The sequence below is a fragment of the Physella acuta genome, unplaced genomic scaffold (assembly GCF_028476545.2).
Source record: "Physella acuta isolate Inbredline_101_S28 unplaced genomic scaffold, ASM2847654v3 ptg000372l, whole genome shotgun sequence".
In the NCBI taxonomy this organism is placed as follows: Eukaryota; Metazoa; Mollusca; class Gastropoda; family Physidae; genus Physella; species Physella acuta.
The window spans coordinates 27,271-51,018 of record NW_026731891.1 but is presented as its reverse complement, the minus strand read 5'-3'; the positions used below and the strand labels follow the sequence as shown (position 1 = coordinate 51,018).

Sequence of the window (23,748 nt, the reverse complement as noted above, 5' to 3'; positions counted from 1 at the left end):
GGATGTGTGGTGTGATGGATGTGTGGTGTGATGGATGTGTGGTGTGATGGATGTGTGGTGTGATGGATGTGTGGTGTGATGGATCTGTGGTGTGATGGGTGTGTAGTGTGATGGATGTGTGGTGTGATGGATGTGTAGTGTGATGGATGTGTGGTGTGATGGATGTGTGGTGTGATGGATGTGTGGTGTGATGGATGTGTAGTGTGATGGATGTGTGGTGTGATGGATGTGTGGTGTGATGGATGTGTGGTGTGATGGATGTGTAGTGTGATGGATGTGTGGTGTGATGGATCTGTGGTGTGATGGGTGTGTAGTGTGATGGATCAGTGGTGTGATGGATGTGTGGTGTGATGGATGTGTGGTGTGATGGATGTGTGGTGTGATGGATGTGTGGTGTGATGGATGTGTGGTGTGATGGATCAGTGGTGTGATGGATGTGTGGTATGATGGATGTGTAGTGTGATGGATGTGTGGTGTGATGGATGTGTGGTGTGATGGATGTGTGGTGTGATGGATCAGTGGTGTTATGGATGTGTGGTGTGGTGGATGTGTGGTGTGATGGATGTGTGGTGTGATGGATGTGTGGTGTGATGGATGTGTGGTGTGATGGATCTGTGGTGTGATGGATGTGTGGTGTGATGGATGTGTGGTGTGATGGATGTGTGGTGTGATGGATCTGTGGTGTGATGGGTGTGTAGTGTTATGGATGTGTGGTGTGATGGATGTGTGGTGTGATGGATGTGTGGTGTGATGGATCTGTGGTGTGATGGATGTGTGGTGTGATGGATGTGTGGTGTGATGGATGTGTGGTGTGATGGATCTGTGGTGTGATGGGTGTGTAGTGTTATGGATGTGTGGTGTGATGGATGTGTGGTGTGATGGATGTGTGGTGTGATGGATGTGTGGTGTGATGGATGTGTGGTGTGATGGATGTGTGGTGTGATGGATGTGTGGTGTGATGGATCTGTGGTGTGATGGGTGTGTAGTGTGATGGATGTGTGGTGTGATGGATGTGTAGTGTGATGGATGTGTGGTGTGATGGATGTGTGGTGTGATGGATGTGTGGTGTGATGGATGTGTAGTGTGATGGATGTGTGGTGTGATGGATGTGTGGTGTGATGGATGTGTGGTGTGATGGATCTGTGGTGTGATGGATGTGTGGTGTGATGGATGTGTGGTGTGATGGATGTGTGGTGTGATGGATCTGTGGTGTGATGGGTGTGTAGTGTTATGGATGTGTGGTGTGATGGATGTGTGGTGTGATGGATGTGTGGTGTGATGGATCTGTGGTGTGATGGATGTGTGGTGTGATGGATGTGTGGTGTGATGGATGTGTGGTGTGATGGATCTGTGGTGTGATGGGTGTGTAGTGTTATGGATGTGTGGTGTGATGGATGTGTGGTGTGATGGATGTGTGGTGTGATGGATGTGTGGTGTGATGGATGTGTGGTGTGATGGATGTGTGGTGTGATGGATGTGTGGTGTGATGGATCTGTGGTGTGATGGGTGTGTAGTGTGATGGATGTGTGGTGTGATGGATGTGTAGTGTGATGGATGTGTGGTGTGATGGATGTGTGGTGTGATGGATGTGTGGTGTGATGGATGTGTAGTGTGATGGATGTGTGGTGTGATGGATGTGTGGTGTGATGGATGTGTGGTGTGATGGATGTGTAGTGTGATGGATGTGTGGTGTGATGGATCTGTGGTGTGATGGGTGTGTAGTGTGATGGATCAGTGGTGTGATGGATGTGTGGTGTGATGGATGTGTGGTGTGATGGATGTGTGGTGTGATGGATGTGTGGTGTGATGGATGTGTGGTGTGATGGATCAGTGGTGTGATGGATGTGTGGTATGATGGATGTGTAGTGTGATGGATGTGTGGTGTGATGGATGTGTGGTGTGATGGATGTGTGGTGTGATGGATCAGTGGTGTTATGGATGTGTGGTGTGGTGGATGTGTGGTGTGATGGATGTGTGGTGTGATGGATGTGTGGTGTGATGGATGTGTGGTGTGATGGATCTGTGGTGTGATGGATGTGTGGTGTGATGGATGTGTGGTGTGATGGATGTGTGGTGTGATGGATCTGTGGTGTGATGGGTGTGTAGTGTTATGGATGTGTGGTGTGATGGATGTGTGGTGTGATGGATGTGTGGTGTGATGGATCTGTGGTGTGATGGATGTGTGGTGTGATGGATGTGTGGTGTGATGGATGTGTGGTGTGATGGATCTGTGGTGTGATGGGTGTGTAGTGTTATGGATGTGTGGTGTGATGGATGTGTGGTGTGATGGATGTGTGGTGTGATGGATGTGTGGTGTGATGGATGTGTGGTGTGATGGATGTGTGGTGTGATGGATGTGTGGTGTGATGGATCTGTGGTGTGATGGGTGTGTAGTGTGATGGATGTGTGGTGTGATGGATGTGTAGTGTGATGGATGTGTGGTGTGATGGATGTGTGGTGTGATGGATGTGTGGTGTGATGGATGTGTAGTGTGATGGATGTGTGGTGTGATGGATGTGTGGTGTGATGGATGTGTGGTGTGATGGATCTGTGGTGTGATGGGTGTGTAGTGTGATGGATCAGTGGTGTGATGGATGTGTGGTGTGATGGATGTGTGGTGTTATGGATGTGTGGTGTGATGGATGTGTGGTGTGATGGATGTGTGGTGTGATGGATGTGTGGTGTGATGGATGTGTGGTGTGATGGATGTGTGATGTTGTGGATGTGTGGTGTGATGGATGTGTGGTGTGATGGATGTGTGGTGTGATGGATGTGTGGTGTGATGGATGTGTGGTGTTATGGATGTGTGGTGTTATGGATCTGTGGTGTGATGGATGTGTAGTGTGATGGATCTGTGGTGTTATGGATGTGTAGTGTGATGGATGTGTGGTGTGATGGATCTGTGATGTGATGGATGTGTGGTGTGATGGATGTGTAGTGTGATGGATGTGTAGTGTGATGGATCAGTGGTGTTATGGATGTGTAGTGTGATGGATCTGTGGTGTGATGGATGTGTGGTGTGATGGATGTGTAGTGTGATGGATGTGTGGTGTTGTGGATGTGTGGTGTGATGGATGTGTGGTGTGATGGATGTGTAGTGTGATGGATGTGTGGTGTTATGGATGTGTAGTGTGATGGATGTGTGATGTTGTGGATGTGTGGTGTGATGGATGTGTAGTGTGATGGATGTGTGGTGTGATGGATGTGTAGTGTGCTTTTGTTAAGCCAAACTAACCTCCACCAGCATAAGCTCTTTGTGTGTAGGCTGATACTGTATAGCTGGTGCTTCGAGCATGGTGTGCTTGTGAGTGCTTTGGTGCTGTTATGGCACTACGGCGTGTATCTCCAAAGTCTTTAGCCAGGTTTGGTGTAGACATGAACAGCTCTCTCATAAAATCAATAGGTCTAAACTCCAAGTCCAAATTATCAATAGAAGCCTCCAATGTCAACATCATTTCTGTTACGTAGCCCTAAAAGATAGAGACAGCAGAAATTATACTAAACAGACAAAGTATTTGCTGCATATTATACAGCAATGTTAAAAGCTAGACAAAAATATTATACAGTATTGTGAAACAGTCAAAAACATTATACAGCCTTGTGAAACAGACAAAAACATTATGCAGTATTGTGAAACAGACAAAAATATTATGCAGTATTGTGAAACAGACAAAAACATTATGCAGTATTGTGAAACAGACAAAAACATATAGTAATGAGAATCAGAAAAAAGCTTTATAGATGAGAAAAATGAGAATGAAAAAATGAGCAACCTGCATGTCTTCCCCCTGCTCAGCCACAGTCTCTACAAGCCTGGACAAAATGTCGGACAACATTTGTGTTGATGGACGGATGAGAAGAGCTCGGAGAATCTGAAATGACCTGCCAGCATAATGGCGAGATGAGCAGGATAAAGCCAACTGCAATGCAACCTGTGACCACCTTTGTTCCACAAGAGCCAAGGGGGACAACTCCTTGAAACACTTTACTGTGTACTTGAGAAAATAACCTAAATGTGTGGCGCTTAGTGTGCTTAACACCTTTGGTGTTATGTCTTCTGAACTCCATAATGGTCTTCCTTTTCTAAAGTAGAAAAAAATTATCAAATTACTACACCATCTCTTATATTTAATAAAACAAATATAAAAAAACCTTTCTAGCAATAAGCTTTTAAATGCATTGAAAAAAAGAAAATAAAAGTTATCTGCTGTCTTTCATAAAAGCTTTGGTCACTAAAATATGTAAAAAATCTCATGAAAAAATGTAAGAACTAATGTTTTGTAGCATAAAAATAATTTATTTTATATTATCAAAACTTTGGTAACTGATAGAAAATGCCCGGCCATAATAAACTATTTTAATCGTTTTAATATTTCTGAGCCTAAAGAAAAATGAAGCAAAAAAAAAAAAAAAAACTTGATGAAAGCAACAGCCACCACTAAGCCTGAGAACTCTGGCAGACAGTCTAATGAGTCACAACAACACTTGTTAAAAACTAACCTGCCATAGCATCGCAGACATTAAAAAAACAATCAACTTTTGAAGAACATGACTTCATAAGGTTTAGAATAGCTCAAGAATAAAATTCTAAACTGAAGCAATTAAAAGTTTTACCTAGACTCCATAAAGTTGAGCAAAGCACGAATAACATCATCCACTGTCCCCAGAGAGTCAGGGTCTGTATAGTCACTGCTACTATCAGGAGTCACAGTGGCACTGCTGTCTATACTGAATGTGGATTTGGTGATGTACTGGATGTATGGGTCCCTTGAAGGTGTTTCTAATAAGGACAATAGTGCATTTTAATAGATCAAAATCACTTTCATTTAAGATACATCTTTTAAAAATGTTGATAATTGAAAAATAGGCCTTGATGTGTCAAACACTTCTTTGTTGGACTAGTCTTAATCCATAAATCTCTTGTTAGACATGACTGAATCCTGTAAATCTCTTGTTAGACATGACTGAATCCTGTAAATCTCTTGTTAGACATGACTGAATCCTGTAAATCTCTTGTTGGACTAGTCTTAATCCTGTAAATCTCTTGTTAGACATGAGTTAATCCTGTAAATCTCTTGTTAGACATGAGTTAATCCTGTAAATCTCTTGTTAGACATGACTTAATCCTGTAAATCTCTTGTTGGGCTAGTCTTAATCCTGTAAATCTCTTGTTAGACATGAGTTAATCCTGTAAATCTCTTGTTAGACATGAGTTAATCCTGTAAATCTCTTGTTAGACATGACTTAATCCTGTAAATCTCTTGTTGGGCTAGTCTTAATCCTGTAAATCTCTTGTTAGACATGAGTTAATCCTGTAAATCTCTTGTTAGACATGAGTTAATCCTGTAAATCTCTTGTTAGACATGACTTAATCCTGTAAATCTCTTGTTGGGCTAGTCTTAATCCTGTAAATCTCTTGTTAGACATGAGTTAATCCTGTAAATCTCTTGTTAGACATGAGTTAATCCTGTAAACAAAGGGCTGAAACTACACCTTTCTAATAAACACTGATTTGGGTGGTTTCTTCAATGGCCCTACAGTCCTTGCGTCACCTTCCAGATTACTTCTCCATGATTTTTTGGGCTGGCCCACTTGTCTCTTGTTACAGACGATCATTACAGATTTTTCATCTTTAAGCATTGTGAAAGTTTTCCCTGTTGTTTTTTATAGCACCCCCCCCCCCACAGTTCTCTGAGCCTTATTGTAGTACTGCCTGGACAATTGTGTTGAAGATTTTTTTCTTGATCCAGAGGTAGAGGTCCTCAAATAACTTAATAGAGGTCCTCAAATAACTTAATAGAGGTCCTCAAATAACTTAATAGAGGTCCTCAAATAACTGAATAGAGGTCCTCAAATAACTTAATAGAGGTCCTCAAATAACTGAATAGAGGTCCTCAAATAACTTAATAGAGGTCCTCAAATAACTTAATAGAGGTCCTCAAATAACTGAATAGAGGTCCTCAAATAACTTAATAGAGGTCCTCAAATAACTGAATAGAGGTCCTCAAATAACTTAATAGAGGTCCTCAAATAACTGAATAGAGGTCCTCAAATAACTGAATAGAGGTCCTCAAATAACTTAATAGAGGTCCTCAAATAACTGAATAGAGGTCCTCAAATAACTTAATAGAGGTCCTCAAATAACTGAATAGAGGTCCTCAAATAACTTAATAGAGGTCCTCAAATAACTTAATAGAGGTCCTCAAATAACTGAATAGAGGTCCTCAAATAACTTAATAGAGGTCCTCAAATAACTGAATAGAGGTCCTCAAATAACTTACGCAGGAATAAGAGTCCTCATATAGCTTAGGCAGGATGTATGATCTCATATACATTTTGACTTGAGGAGTTGCTGTATTCCTAGCCATTATTTGTATACAGTTTCTTTGATTTATCAGCTTGATCCATAGAGGATTTTAGCTTTGTTGTTAATATGCCAGCATAAGTTGGTGGTCTGAGGCTGCACCAGCTCACATCCAGTCCAATTTTTCATTTTTCTGGAGACTTCATTTACATTAATTCATTTCTATAAAAACTGACATCCAACTATCAACATTACCTAAAGTTAGCTGTGCATCCCTGTCCTCAGATATAACTTTTAATGTATCTGCAACAGAACTTCTGTAAGAAAGCAAGAGTCTGGATGTGCCAACAGATATCTGTTCTTGTGATGCTGCCAACAGCAACAGATTTTGAAGTAATTTTTTACAGTGCTCATACACCAAAGCTCTGGAATGGTCAAGCCCTACAAAGTATAAAGAGAAAATCAAACTGGGAATGGTCAAGCCCTACAAAGTATATAGAAAAATTCAAACTGGGAATAGTCAAACCCAAAAAAAAATATTGGGAAAATCAAAATTTTACATAAGCCTGAGTACTTGTAGAAGAAAAGGTAGACATAATCACATCAAAAAGAATAAATACATTACCTAAAAAAATAATATGAAGCATTAATGGTAGATGAGGTGACCAGTCCACTTCCATGCCATCCAATACCAGATCACATAAGAACATTACTGCAATGTTGCTTCTAATAAGAACATAAGCTTGTTGACATTCAAGAAAATTTAAAAGCACATAAATAATATCAGTTTTCTGCTCTATATTTGAACTGTGCACAACTCAGAACACATGGATTCTTAAAAAAATACTCAGCAATTGACATTTCAAAATACGTGTTTCATTAGGACAAGACAGACAGTTTTAAGTCACACAGACAAATATACTTCTAAAGACATAAAAAGTATGGAAAATATATTAGGCAAACTGAGAAATTGTTTTTAATGGGTAACAAAAGATAATTAAAAACAATAATTGGCCAAGTTTACCTGTCTGTGTCTAAATAATATTAAGTTATTAAGAGAGAGAAAAAAAATCAATCTTACACAAAGGCAGAAACAATTATTTTTTAAATGAGCTATATCTACATATTAAAAACCTCAAGCTTTATTTACAAAAAGAAATGTTTACAATGTGTTAGATTAAGATCTAGAGAAATGTTTACAATGTGTTAGATTAAGATCTAGAGAAATGTTTACAATGTGTTAGATTAAGATCTAGAGAAATGTTTACAATGTGTTAGATTAAGATCTAGAGAAATGTTTACAATGTGTTAGATTAAGATCTAGAGAAATGTTTACAATGTGTTAGATTAAGATCTAGAGAAATGTTTACAATGTGTTAGATTAAGATCTAGAGAAATGTTTACAATATGTTAGATTAAGATCTAGAGAAATGTTTACAATGTGTTAGATTAAGATCTAGAGAAATGGTAACAATGGTTTACAATGTGTTAGACTAAGATCTAGAGAAATGTTGACAATGTTTTAGACTAAGATCTTGAGAAATGGTAACAATGGTTTACAATGTGTTAGACTAAGATCTAGAGAAATGTTGACAATGTTTTAGACTAAGATCTTGAGAAATGGTAACAATGGTTTACAATGTGTTAGATTAAGATCTAGAGAAATGTTTACAATGTGTTAGATTAAGATCTGGAGAAATGGTAACAATGGTTTACAATGTGTTAGACTAAGATCTAGAGAAATGTTGACAATGTTTTAGACTAAGATCTTGAGAAATGGTAACAATGGTTTACAATGTGTTAGATTAAGATCCAGAGAAATGTTTACAATGTGTTAGATTAAGATCTGGAGAAATGGTAACAATGGTTTACAATGTGTTAGACTAAGATCTAGAGAAATGTTGACAATGTTTTAGACTAAGATCTTGAGAAATGGTAACAATGGTTTACAATGTGTTAGATTAAGATCTAGAGAAATGTTGACAATGTTTTAGACTAAGAATATGAGAAATGTTTAGAGTGTGTTAGACTAAGATCTATATAAAAACTTGAAGCTGACCTGTGAAAGCCTGGAGTTGGGCTGAAGTTTTCAGGAAGGCACTCATTGAGCGGAGCATAGTATCCACCATAAGCTGGCATAGTAAGCGGTCGTGGAGCTGGAGACTCGCTGCGTCTGAGTTCAACACCACTTCGAGGAGATGCTCCTATCACATCATCGTCTGGAAAACAATTTTTTTTAAACATCATTTTTTAAAACACTCTAACATTTTTTAAAACACTCTTTAAAACATCATTTTTTAAAACACTCCTTCAAACATCATTTTTTAAAACACTCTTTCAAACATCATTTTTTAAAACACTCTTTCTAAGATTTTTTAAAACACTCTTTCAAACATCATTTTTTAAAACATCATTTTTTTTCAAACATCATTTTTTCAAACACTCTTTCAAATATCATTTTTAAAACACTCTTTCAAACATAATTTTTTAAAGCATCATTTTTTAAAATATTATTTTTTAAAACACCCTTTCAAACATCATTTTCAATTTAATGCCCAAAATCTGCCATGAGTGTCTTGATAGTATAAAGTTTCTTTTTAATTTTTGCTAAAAAAATTTAATTTTTATTGTATAAATAACAGCCATCTGAAGTGAAATATTTTAGGTGAACAACTTACCTTTTCTACACTATCCTCACCTGGCTGTTTCTACACTATCCTCACCTGGCTGTTTCTACACTATTCTCACCTGGCTGTTTCTACACTATCCTCACCTGGCTGTTTCTACACTATCCTCACCTGGCTGTTTCTACACTATTCTCACCTGGCTGTTTCTACACTATCCTCACCTGGCTGTTTCTACACTATTCTCACCTGGCTGTTTCTACACTATTCTCACCTGGCTGTTTCTACACTATTCTCACCTGGCTGTTTCTACACTATCCTCACCTGGCTGTTTCTACACTATCCTCACCTGGCTGTTTCTACACTATTCTCACCTGGCTGTTTCTACACTATTCTCACCTGGCTGTTTCTACACTATCCTCACCTGGCTGTTTCTACACTATCCTCACCTGGCTGTTTCTACACTATCCTCACCTGGCTGTTTCTACACTATTCTCACCTGGCTGTTTCTACACTATCCTCACCTGGCTGTTTCTACACTATTCTCACCTGGCTGTTTCTACACTATTCTCACCTGGCTGTTTCTACACTATCCTCACCTGGCTGTTTCTACACTATCCTCACCTGGCTGTTTCTACACTATTCTCACCTGGCTGTTTCTACACTATTCTCACCTGGCTGTTTCTACACTATCCTCACCTGGCTGTTTCTACACTATCCTCACCTGGCTGTTTCTACACTATTCTCACCTGGCTGTTTCTACACTATCCTCACCTGGCTGTTCAGCGGTAGAACCTGTACTGTTACTGTTTATACTTCTCAATGAAGCTGTTGAGTTTGTCCTTGGAGTACTGCAAAGAAAAATTAGAGTATAATTAGTGCACACTTATGGTATAACCAAACTAGGTCAATCTTAGTTGTCATCTCTGTTTTAACTAGGTCAATCTTAATTGCCATGTGTGTTTGAACTAGGTCATTCTTAATTGTTATATGTTTGAACTAAGTTAATCGTAATTGTCATATCTGTTTAAACTAGGTCAATCTAAATTGTCATGTCTGTTTGAATTAAGTCAATTTGAACTATAAGACCTTTCATGTTGTACATCTTCATTGGCACTGTGTCTCTTTGTGTGAAGTATTCCCTTCTCTAGCTGATAGTCCATGGGGGGGCTCATTTGCTTCTCATCATCTGGTGCATTGGTTGCTGAAGATACTTTTTTGATACTGGACAGGCGATAATATGGCGGTGGTTGAGTACGTTCAATGTTGACATTTAGCGTCTCCACAGTCTAGCAAAAATGTATGAATAGAACTATTTTTATATCATCAGCATGTCAAAGTATTTGTTCAGTGCTTTTTTTACCCGACGCCCCCTCACTTCTTCAGTGAGACCATAAAACATCAGAATATGTTATACAATAAAACAGCAATCCCACATCAAGATAATTAAATGTGACATAACTGCATACCTGAAGTTCATTCATTAGTTCATCAACCAGTTTTTCTGGTTTAGCTCTACCCAGGTATGTCACAACCCTTTTTGCCTGAAAACAAGAATTTAATGTAATCATATTCTAGTTCTTTTATAAACTCAAGATGTCATAGAAAATTATTCCTTTTCAAACTTCATGTCTATTTTTGAAAAGGCTTTGGTTTGGGAATTTGTAATTCATTTAAAATTAAAAGATTAAGAGAACAGTATTATCTACATTTATAATTGTTATCCTAAATATAGAAGTGAACTATAAAATATTCATGATAGTGACAGCTATATAAGTGAAGATGACTACTTAAAAATATATGGCAGCTATATTAGAGAAAATTGTTACGTTGGGTTTAATTTAACTCAGAAAACACTTCGTGACAATCTTCAATACTTTTATTTGGTCTCAACTCTCCACATTACAGAGTAGCCCTCGCCCTAACCGCTACCAACTAACCCCTTACAATCTTTCACTCCAGCTTTTATACTGCATTTTACCTGGGATAACAATACATAAACACACCGGGGTTACTACACACTAGTGTAAACTCAACTCACACACACACTCTCCCTCAAGTTCTAGATTATTCTAGCCTATTTCTATCTAAGCTACAACTGACCCGTAACAAAGATGACTACTTACGTATGGTAGCAGGTCTGTAGCAGCAATATTGGTGATGATGATAAGGTAACGAATGATAACTTTAAAGATGACTACTTACGTATGGTAGCAGGTCTGTAGCAGCAATATTGGTGATGATGATAAGGTAACGAATGATAACTTTAAAGATGACTACTTACGTATGGTAGCAGGTCTGTAGCAGCAATATTGGTGATGATGATAAGGTAACGAATGATAACTTTCAGGTTGAATGACCAGCAAGCTACAAGAGCTGCCCACAGGGCTTCAATTTCTAATGGATGCTCATCACCAAACTAGAAAAAGAGAATCAGACAAATAGTTTTTAAATTCAAATTTAACCACCAATACTAAAATCTCTACCCAATCCCTACATAAGGGGAGTATCTGTGAAAAACAGAGGCTCAAATCATTCAATAAGAACCACACATTTTAAAATATGTCACTCACCAAAAATATCTAAACATGAATAAAAAGAATCAAGTGTAGCAAGACAATTCTCTGCAGTCAACTACCTACCCCTCCCCCTTAACATGACTCCCACATGTTACTTCATTTTACCCCCAATCCCCTTAACATAACTCCCACAACATTTACACCCACTCCCCTTAACATTACTCCCACATTTTACCCCCACTCCCCTTAACATTACTCCCACATTTTACCCCCACTCCCCTTAACATTATACCCACAACATTTACCCCCACTCCCCTTAACATTACTCCCACATTTTACCCCCACTCCCCTTAACATTACTCCCACATTTTACCCCCACTCCCCTTAACATTACTCCCACATTTTACCCCCACTCCCCTTAACATTACTCCCACATTTTACCCCCACTCCCCTTAACATTACTCCCACATTTTGCCCACACTCCCCTTAACATTACTCCCACATTTTACCCCCAATCCCCTTAACATTACTCCCACATTTACCACTACTCCCCTTAACATTACTCCCACATTTACCCCCAATCCCCTTAACATTACTCCCACAACTTTTTACCCCCACTCCCCTAACATTACTCCCACATTTTACCCCCACTCCCCTTAACATTACTCCCACAACATTTTACCCCCACTCCCCTTAAAATTACTCCCACATTTTAAACCTGCTCCCTTAAACATTACTCCCACATTTTGCCCACACTCCCCTTAACATTACTCCCACATTTTACACCCACTCCCCTTAACATTACTCCCACATTTTACCCCCACTCCCCTTAACATTACTCCCACATTTTAAACCCACTCCCCTAAACATTACTCCCACAACAATTTACCCCCAATCCCCTTAACATTACTCCCACAATATTTAACCCCAATCCCTTAACATTACTCCCACATTTTACCCCCACTCCCCTTAACATTACTTCGACAACATTTTACACCCACTCTCCTTAACATTACTCCCACAACATTTTACCCCCACTCCCCTTAACATTACTCCCGCAATATTTAACCCCAATCCCTTAACATTACTCCCACATTTTACCCCCACTCCCCTTAACATTACTTCGACAACATTTTACACCCACTCTCCTTAACATTACTCCCACATTTACCCCCAATCCCCTTAATATTACTCCCACATTTTAAACCCACTCCCCTTAACATTACTTCCACAACATTTTACACCCACTCCCCTTAACATTACTCCCACATTTACCCCCACTCCCCTTAACATTACTTCGACAACATTTTACCCCCACTCCACTTAACATTACTCCCACATTTTACCCCCACTCCCCATAACATTACTCCCACAACATTTTACCCCCACTCCCCTTAACATTACTTCGACAACATTTTACACCCACTCTCCTTAACATTACTCCCACATTTACCCCCAATCCCCTTAACATGGCTCCCACAACATTTTACCCCCACTCCCCTTAACATTACTTCCACAACATTTTACACCCACTCTCAACATTACTCCCACATTTACCCCCAATCCCCTTAACATGGCTCCCACAACATTTTACCCCCACTCCCCTTAACATTACTTCCACAACATTTTACCCCCAATCCCCTTAACATTACTCCCACAATATTTTACCCCAATCCCTTAACATTACTCCCACATTTTACCCCCACTCCCCTTAACATTACTTCGACAACATTTTACACCCACTCTCCTTAACATTACTCCCACATTTACCCCCAATCCCCTTAACATGGCTCCCACAACATTTTACCCCCACTCCCCTTAACCTTACTCCCACAACATTTTACACCCACTCTCCTTAACATTACTCCCACATTTACCCCCAATCCCCTTAACATGGCTCCCACAACATTTTAAACCCACTCCCCTTAACATTACTCCCACATTTTACTCCACTCCCCTTAACATTACTCCACATTTTAAACCCACTCCCCTTAACATTACTTCGACAACATTTTACCCCCACTCCCCATAACATTACTCCCACATTTTACCCCCACTCCCCATAACATTACTCCCACATTTTACCCCCACTCCCCTTAACATTACTTCCACAACATTTTACCCCCACTCCCCTTAACATTACTCCCACATTTTACCCCCACTCTCCTTAACATTACTCCCACATTTTAAACCCACTCCCATTAACATTACTTCCACAACATTTTACCCCCACTCCCCTTAACATTACTCCCACATTTACCCCCAATCCCCTTAACATTACTCCCACAATATTTTACCCCAATCCCCTTAACATTACTCCCACAACATTTACACCCACTCCCCTTAACATTACTTCAACAACATTTTACACCCACTCTCCTTAACATTACTCCCACATTTTACCCCCACTCCCCTTAACATTACTCTCACATTTTAAACCCACTCCCCTTAACATTACTCCCACAACATTTACACCCACTCCCCTTAACATTACTCCCACATTTTACTCCACTCCCCTTAACATTACTTCGACAACATTTTACCCCCACTCTCCTTAACATTACTCCCTCATTCACCACTACTCCCTTAACATTACTCCTACATTTACCCCCAATCCCCTTAACATTACTCCCACAACTTTTTACCCCCACTCCCCTTAACATTACTTCCACAACATTTTACCCCCACTCCCCTTAACATTACTCCCACAACATTTACACCCACTCCCCTTAACATTACTCCCACATTTTACTCCACTCCCCTTAACATTACTTCGACAACATTTTACCCCCACTCTCCTTAACATTACTACCACAACATTTTACCCCCACTCCCCATAACATTACTCCCACATTTTACCCCCACTCCCCTTAACATTACTTCCACAACATTTTACCCCCACTCCCCTTAACATTACTCCCACAACATTTTACCCCCACTCCCCATAACATTACTCCCACAATATTTAACCCCAATCCCTTAACATTACTCCCACATTTTACCCCCACTCCCCTTAACATTACTTCGACAACATTTTACACCCACTCTCCTTAACATTACTCCCACATTTACCCCCAATCCCCTTAACATGGCTCCCACAACATTTTACCCCCACTCCCCTTAACATTACTTCCACAACATTTTACACCCACTCTCAACATTACTCCCACATTTACCCCCAATCCCCTTAACATGGCTCCCACAACATTTTACCCCCACTCCCCTTAACATTACTTCCACAACATTTTACCCCCAATCCCCTTAACATTACTCCCACAATATTTTACCCCAATCCCTTAACATTACTCCCACATTTTACCCCCACTCTCCTTAACATTACTCCCACATTTACCCCCAATCCCCTTAACATGGCTCCCACAACATTTTACCCCCACTCTCCTTAACATTACTCCCACAACATTTTACACCCACTCTCCTTAACATTACTCCCACATTTACCCCCAATCCCCTTAACATGGCTCCCACAACATTTTAAACCCACTCTCAACATTACTCCCACATTTTACTCCACTCCCCTTAACATTACTCCCACATTTTAAACCCACTCCCCTTAACATTACTTCGACAACATTTTACCCCCACTCCCCATAACATTACTCCCACATTTTACCCCCACTCCCCATAACATTACTCCCACATTTTACCCCCACTCCCCTTAACATTACTTCCACAACATTTTACCCCCACTCCCCTTAACATTACTCCCACATTTTACCCCCACTCCCCTTAACATTACTCCCACATTTTAAACCCACTCCCATTAACATTACTTCCACAACATTTTACCCCCACTCCCCTTAACATTACTCCCACATTTACCCCCAATCCCCTTAACATTACTCCCACAATATTTTACCCCAATCCCCTTAACATTACTCCCACAACATTTACACCCACTCCCCTTAACATTACTTCAACAACATTTTACACCCACTCTCTTTAACATTACTCCCACATTTTACCCCCACTCCCCTTAACATTACTCCCACATTTTAAACCGACTCCCCTTAACATTACTCCCACAACATTTACACCCACTCCCCTTAACATTACTCCCACATTTTACTCCACTCCCCTTAACATTACTTCGACAACATTTTACCCCCACTCTCCTTAACATTACTCCCTCATTCACCACTACTCCCTTAACATTACTCCTACATTTACCCCCAATCCCCTTAACATTACTCCCACAACTTTTTACCCCCACTCCCCACAACTATACTCCCACATTTTACCCCCACTCCCCTTAACCTTACTCCCACAACATTTTACCCCCACTCCCCTTAACATTACTCCCACAACATTTTACCCCCACTCCCCTTAACATTACTCCCACAACATTTTACCCCCACTCCCCTTAAAATTACTCCCACATTTTAAACCTGCTCCCTTAAACATTACTCCCACATTTTACCCCCACTCCCCTTAACATTACTCCCACATTATTTTACCCCCACTCCCCTTAAAATTACTCCCACATTTTAAACCTGCTCCCCTAAACATTACTCCCACAACATTTTACCCCCAATCCCCTTAACATTACTCCCACAATATTTTACCCCAATCCCTTAACATTACTCCCACATTTTACCCCCACTCCCCTTAACATTACTTCAACAACATTTTACACCCACTCTCCTTAACATTACTCCCACATTTACCCCCAATCCCCTTAACATGGCTCCCACAACATTTTACCCCCACTCCCCTTAACATTACTTCCACAACATTTTACACCCACTCTCAACATTACTCCCACATTTACCCCCAATCCCCTTAACATGGCTCCCACAACATTTTACCCCCAATCCCCTTAACATTACTCCCACAATATTTTACCCCAATCCCTTAACATTACTCCCACATTTTACCCCCACTCCCCTTAACATTACTTCGACAACATTTTACACCCACTCTCCTTAACATTACTCCCACATTTACCCCCAATCCCCTTAACATGGCTCCCACAACATTTTACCCCCACTCCTCTTAACCTTACTCCCACAACATTTTACACCCACTCTCCTTAACATTACTCCCACACCATTTACACCCACTCCCCTTAACATTGCTCCCACATTTTACTCCACTCCCCTTAACATTACTCCCACATTTTAAACCCACTCCCCTTAACATTACTTCGACAACATTTTACCCCCACTCCCCTTAACATTACTCCCACATTTTACCCCCACTCCCCATAACATTACTCCCTCAACATTTTACCCCCACTCCCCTTAACATTACTTCCACAACATTTTACCCCCACTCTCCTTAACATTACTCCCACATTTTAAACCCACTCCCCTTAACATTACTCCCACATTTTACTCCACTCCCCTTAACATTACTTCGACAACATTTTACCCCCACTCTCCTTAACATTACTACCACAACATTTTACCCCCACTCCCCATAACATTACTCCCACATTTTACCCCCACTCCCCTTAACATTACTTCCACAACATTTTACCCCCACTCCCCTTAACATTACTCCCACATTTTACCACCACTCCCCTTAATATTACTCCCACATTTTAAACCCACTCCCCTTAACATTACTTCCACAACATTTTACACCCACTCCCCTTAACATTACTCCCACATTTACCCCCACTCCCCTTAACATTACTTCGACAACATTTTACCCCCACTCCCCTTAACATTACTCCCACATTTTACCCCCACTCCCCATAACATTACTCCCACAACATTTTACCCCCACTCCCCTTAACATTACTTCCACAACATTTTACCCCCACTCCCCATAACATTACTCCCACAATATTTAACCCCAATCCCTTAACATTACTCCCACATTTTACCCCCACTCCCCTTAACATTACTTCGACAACATTTTACACCCACTCTCCTTAACATTACTCCCACATTTACCCCCAATCCCCTTAACATGGCTCCCACAACATTTTACCCCCACTCCCCTTAACATTACTTCCACAACATTTTACACCCACTCTCAACATTACTCCCACATTTACCCCCAATCCCCTTAACATGGCTCCCACAACATTTTACCCCCACTCCCCTTAACATTACTTCCACAACATTTTACCCCCACTCCCCATAACATTACTCCCACATTTTACCCCCACTCCCCTTAACATTACTTCCACAACATTTTACACCCACTCCCCTTAACATTACTCCCACATTTACCCCCAATCCCCTTAACATTACTCCAACAATATTTTACCCCAATACCGTTAACATTACTCTCACAACATTAACACCCACTTCCCTTAACATTACTTCGACAACATTTTACACCCACTCCCCTTAACATTATTTCCACAACATTTTACCCCCACTCCCCTTAACATTACTCCCACTAAATTTTCCCCAATACCCTTAACATTACTCCCACAACATTTACACCCACTCCCCATAACATTACTCCCACATTTTACTCCACTCCCCTTAACATTACTTCGACAACATTTTACCCCCACTCTCCTTAACATTACTCCCACAACATTTTACCCCCACTCCCCATAACATTACTCCCACATTATTTTACCCCCACTCCCCTTAAAATTACTCCCACATTTTAAACCTGCTCCCCTAAACATTACTCCCACAACATTTTACCCCCAATCCCCTTAACATTACTCCCACAATATTTTACCCCAATCCCTTAACATTACTCCCACATTTTACCCCCACTCCCCTTAACATTACTTCAACAACATTTTACACCCACTCTCCTTAACATTACTCCCACATTTACCCCCAATCCCCTTAACATGGCTCCCACAACATTTTACCCCCACTCCCCTTAACATTACTTCCACAACATTTTACACCCACTCTCAACATTACTCCCACATTTAACCCCAATCCCCTTAACATGGCTCCCACAACATTTTACCCCCAATCCCCTTAACATGGCTCCCACAACATTTTACCCCCAATCCCCTTAACATTACTCCCACAATATTTTACCCCAATCCCTTAACATTACTCCCACATTTTACCCCCACTCCCCTTAACATTACTTCGACAACATTTTACACCCACTCTCCTTAACATTACTCCCACATTTACCCCCAATCCCCTTAACATGGCTCCCACAACATTTTACCCCCACTCCTCTTAACCTTACTCCCACAACATTTTACACCCACTCTCCTTAACATTACTCCCACACCATTTACACCCACTCCCCTTAACATTGCTCCCACATTTTACTCCACTCCCCTTAACATTACTCCCACATTTTAAACCCACTCCCCTTAACATTACTTCGACAACATTTTACCCCCACTCCCCTTAACATTACTCCCACATTTTACCCCACTCCCCATAACATTACTCCCACAACATTTTACCCCCACTCCCCTTAACATTACTTCCACAACATTTTACCCCCACTCTCCTTAACATTACTCCCACATTTTAAACCCACTCCCCTTAACATTACTCCCACAACATTTACACCCACTCCCCTTAACATTACTCCCACATTTTACTCCACTCCCCTTAATATTACTTCGACAACATTTTACCCCCACTCTCCTTAACATTACTACCACAACATTTTACCCCCACTCCCCATAACATTACTCCCACATTTTACCCCCACTCCCCTTAACATTACTTCCACAACATTTTACCCCCACTCCCCTTAACATAACTCCCACATTTTACCACCACTCCCCTTAATATTACTCCCACATTTTAAACCCACTCCCCTTAACATTACTTCCACAACATTTTACCCCCACTCCCCATAACATTACTCCCACATTTTACACCCACTCCCCTTAACATTACTCCCATATTTACCCCCAATCCCCTTAACATTACTCCAACAATATTTTACCTCAATACCGTTAACATTACTCTCACAACATTTACACCCACTTCCCTTAACATTACTTCGACAACATTTTACACCCACTCCCCTTAACATTATTTCCACAACATTTTACCCCCACTCCCCTTAACATTACTCCCACTAAATTTTCCCCAATACCCTTAACATTACTCCCACAACATTTACACCCACTCCCCATAACATTACTCCCACATTTTACTCCACTCCCCTTAACATTACTTCGACAACATTTTACCCCCACTCTCCTTAACATTACTCCCACAACATTTTACCCCCACTCCCCATTACATTACTCCCACAACATTTTACCCCCACTCCCCTTAACATTACTCCCATATTTACCCCCAATCCCTTTAACATTACTCCCACAATATTTTACCCCAATACCCTTAACATTACTCCCACAACATTTACACCCACTCCCCTTAACATTACTTCCACAACATTTTACCCCCACTCCCGTTAACATTACTCCCACATTTTAAACCCACTCCCCTTAACATTACTCCCACAACATTTACACCCACTCCCCTTAACATTACTCCCACATTTTACTCCACTCCCCTTAACATTACTTCGACAACATTTTACCCCCACTCCCCTTAACATTACTCCCACATTTTACTCCCACTCCCCATAACATTACTCCCACAACATTTTACCCCCACTCCCCTTAACATTACTTCCACAACATTTTACCCCCACTCCCCTTAACATTACTCCCACATTTTACCCCCACTCCCCTTAACATTACTCCCACATTTTACACCCACTCCCCTTAACATTACTTCCACAACATTTTACACCCACTCCCCTTAACATTACTTCCACAACATTTTACACCCACTCCCATTAACATTACTTCCACATCATTTTACACCCGCTCCCCTTAACATTACTTCCACAACATTTTACACCCACTCCCATTAACATTACTTCGACATCATTTTACACCCGCTCCCCTTAACATTACTTCCACAACATTTTACACCCACTCCCATTAACATTACTTCCACATCATTTTACACCCACTCCCCTTAACATTACACCCACTCCCCTTAACATTACACCCACTCCCCTTAACATTACTTCCACAACATTTTGTCACTTTTTCTGTAGTTTTAAAAAGGTCAACTAGAACAAAATGATTGAACCAACTGACTGTAACTGTGATGTAGAACAAATTGTTCAACACCATCTCTGTAGCTTGTGTAGATCCCCAACCTTCCCCTTTCAATGGTGGCATAAAGGCATCAGACTGAGCATCTGTCAAACGGGTAAGGAAGGAGGTCAAAGGTGATGTCTGTGGGAGAGATGGGTCCACTAGCTCCATATTGTGCAGCCAAGGAAGTAAATATTTCAACAGAGTTTGTCGAACAGAAGGTCGGGCCGTCTGAAACCTCTGAGTTATTTCTAAAAATGGTTGGAAAAAAATATGAAAAGACCAATAAGAATTATGACCAGAACAATAAATGTATGCATTTACGTATATATTCATACATTATGTATATATATATATATATTTTTTTTTTTTTTTTTTTTTTTTTTTCATACATTATATCAATGGTCTCGGTAGCAAACCATCTATCTCAAAAAAATTCCATCTTCTTTTTTTTACATAAATCAAAAGCCAGTATGATTCCCCATAATGCCTGAAAATATTATAGGTGACTTTTATTTTTTATTTGAGTTGCCCTCCTAAACTTAAATTTTTACGGAAATATTTTAATAATTTTGAGAAGTGAAACCTCTGGAATCGTTTGGATTTTTTTTTACGGAAAAAAGGAAACAACCCAGTGTTAATAATCTAACCTTGGTTAATTTTTCTGATTATTAAAAAACATGTATTACAGGGCTCTCAGCAGCGCACGTGAGCCTTTGCGGTCCAAAACTGAAATTATTGTTCCCAGTCAAATCGCACCCTACCAGGGCGCCTGCAGACACGCCTGATTCAATTTAGTGAGAGACAGTAACAGCCCATCGTATCCATTGTCTACCGCACTGTTTAAAACGAATGTAGGCACCATTGTGCTCACAGGGAAGCCCAGGGGTGCCAGGGGACGGGCCTGGTTCAATATAGTCAACAATTTATGTTGCCCATCGTGTCTATAGTGTATAGCCTATTTTTTTAATGAACATAGGCGCCATAGTGCTCGCAAGGTAGCCCGGCACTCCGGGTCGTGCATTCTATGGGGCGCGGCAGTTGCGCCTGTTGAAGTTTTAACGCTGAATATAGTAGTAACCCTTACCCGCTATGCAGGGCGCACGATTAACGGATGCCACGTGCTAACATAGCCACTCTGGAACTCTGGGCGCCAAATTGTGTATTGACGAAAATTGCGTGCCCATATCAAATTTTTATTATTTTGTTCACAGAAACCTTCATGAGGGTATTCTCATTAACTCCCCAAAGTTTCATGGCACACAACAGTATCAAACCGCATCTGACTTTTATTTTTATATACCGTATATGGAGAGAAATCGCACCCTCCTGCGGCGCCGCCCTTCCGAAGTTAAAATAAGATTTTTTACAGAACCCTATCCTGGAGTGTTCTAATCAACTCCTCAAAGTTTTATGGCGATCGGATGAAATGTGTAGTAATGCATAAAAGACAGACAAACAAATAGACACAAACACACATACACTGCTCTTTATATATATAGATAAACAACATTTGCCACTGAAAACTCACCAGAAAACATGGGCATGGTAAGATCAGTGTGAATTCTGGCCAGTTGATCCGATATAAAGATTTGTGAGTTGCAGTAAGACACAGCCAGCAAAGTGTCATTTAAGGCCACCACAGGGGGGCTGAGATCTTCTGTTGTTTCTTTAAAAACTGGAGGCTCTTGAAAAAATCTGACAACAGACAGAATTTTCTGCTAGGTTAGCAGCACAAAATATTGAGTGGCTTCTTTCAAAGTGAGTCAAAACAGTATGACTAGACAATAACGGTCCAATTGAATTAAAATAATATTATTTTGTATTATTTTTAAATGGTTTACCGCAGGTCCAGTAAGTGTAACAATTGAATAGCCGTTTCATGGGTAGACATTCTTGGACTGCCAACATTTAAAACTGCTAAGTTTAACATTGCTACGTGGTCACAAGGATATTCCCTTCAATTATAAAAATAAGAGAAAATGGTATGGGTTATTCTTGGCTCACTGTTGCATATAATTTAAATTTATCTTATCTGATCCAACCTGATTTAAGAAGTTGTCTGAGTAAATAATATCTACCATGTAAATTGTAATAGATCAACATGTTATACAAAAATTAGACTAAAGTTGGTAGTACGCTTTAGTTTACCTTATGCTAAGACTTGACAACAAACAGATATGATAGCTTTTCTACCTGGTTTGAAATACAGCAGCAAGGGCATTAAAGCAGCCATCAGCGACCTCATTGTGTCCAGTGTAGCATCTGTCTATAACCCAGTCCAGAAGTCCTTGTGCCTCTGAATTGAAGTCCAACAGTAAAAACACAGTCTCTTTGGCCAGTTCATAAATCTAAAAAAAAAAGTAATGCAAATGTAAAAATCTTGAAATTTATCACATTTGTCTTAAATAGGATGGTAAAAAAATCAGAGACAAAATGACAGATGACTTCAAATGTTTCTTAAATAAGTTAATATATTTTGTACTGTCTAACATTAATACAAACTTTTAAAATTAAATTCTTTTATTTTTGCTTTAAGGGTTAACACAGTTCAAAGTATATATTAAAAGATTTTGGTAAATAATCATAGATTTTTTTAATGTAGAAAACTTACATTATTCAGAATTTTTAGTTTTGAAATTTTTATCAAGTACATAATTTTAAAAGTGTAATAGAAGCTACTTTTACTATACAAGTTAACTTCCTCATAATTGTTCAGGAGGAATAACTCCTCATAATCAATTATTCATTTTACACATTTTAAAGGCTCTTCTAAAATCAGACTCAAAACTGTGGGTTCGGAGGCTTGTCTTATAAAACCAAATACCTGTGTAAACATAAAGCAGTAACCTCCACTTTGATCAATATGCACAAAACAGCCCAGTAGCCCCCTTCCCACATCTTTCCTCTTTGATGATATACCAAAATTCCTCTATTCTTATAAACAACTAGTGTAAAAACTGTGGCTAAAATGATCTGCACTAAACCAAAATGACAAAATGATCTGTACTAACAAATTAATCACAGTAAGTTCAAACATAGGCCTGAAAAAAAGATATTAGGTCACAGTGACTGAGACTTCAGTGTGATGTCAGACAAAGGCCAGTAATGGTCAGAGACACATTTATAATATTAAATGTTAGTTTTGTACCAAAAGAACTTTCCTGCTAAACATTACCACCTATCCGATAAAGACTACTGAATTCAAACTTTAAACTTTATAACAATCTGATTCTGTTTATTTAGTTTTCAGTG

The 23,748-nt window shown here is 39.9% G+C and overlaps 1 protein-coding gene across 3 annotated transcripts in view; it reads right to left on the bottom strand.

Moving 5' to 3' along the window:
• LOC131941753 (protein furry homolog) overlaps positions 1–23,748 on the bottom strand; it is a gene marked incomplete at its 5' end in the record, with an annotated part of 81,853 nt that overhangs the window by 37,294 nt on the left and 20,811 nt on the right. For all 3 annotated transcript variants that reach the window (XM_059301225.1, XM_059301226.1, XM_059301227.1), the window contains 14 exon segments: positions 3,236–3,470; positions 3,774–4,083; positions 4,615–4,780; positions 6,560–6,745; positions 6,930–7,030; positions 8,364–8,523; positions 9,703–9,779; positions 10,018–10,217; positions 10,398–10,472; positions 11,213–11,347; positions 20,494–20,744; positions 22,025–22,191; positions 22,338–22,451; positions 22,690–22,844. In XM_059301225.1, the coding sequence (XP_059157208.1) occupies positions 3,236–3,470; positions 3,774–4,083; positions 4,615–4,780; positions 6,560–6,745; positions 6,930–7,030; positions 8,364–8,523; positions 9,703–9,779; positions 10,018–10,217; positions 10,398–10,472; positions 11,213–11,347; positions 20,494–20,744; positions 22,025–22,191; positions 22,338–22,451; positions 22,690–22,844 (2,332 nt within the window).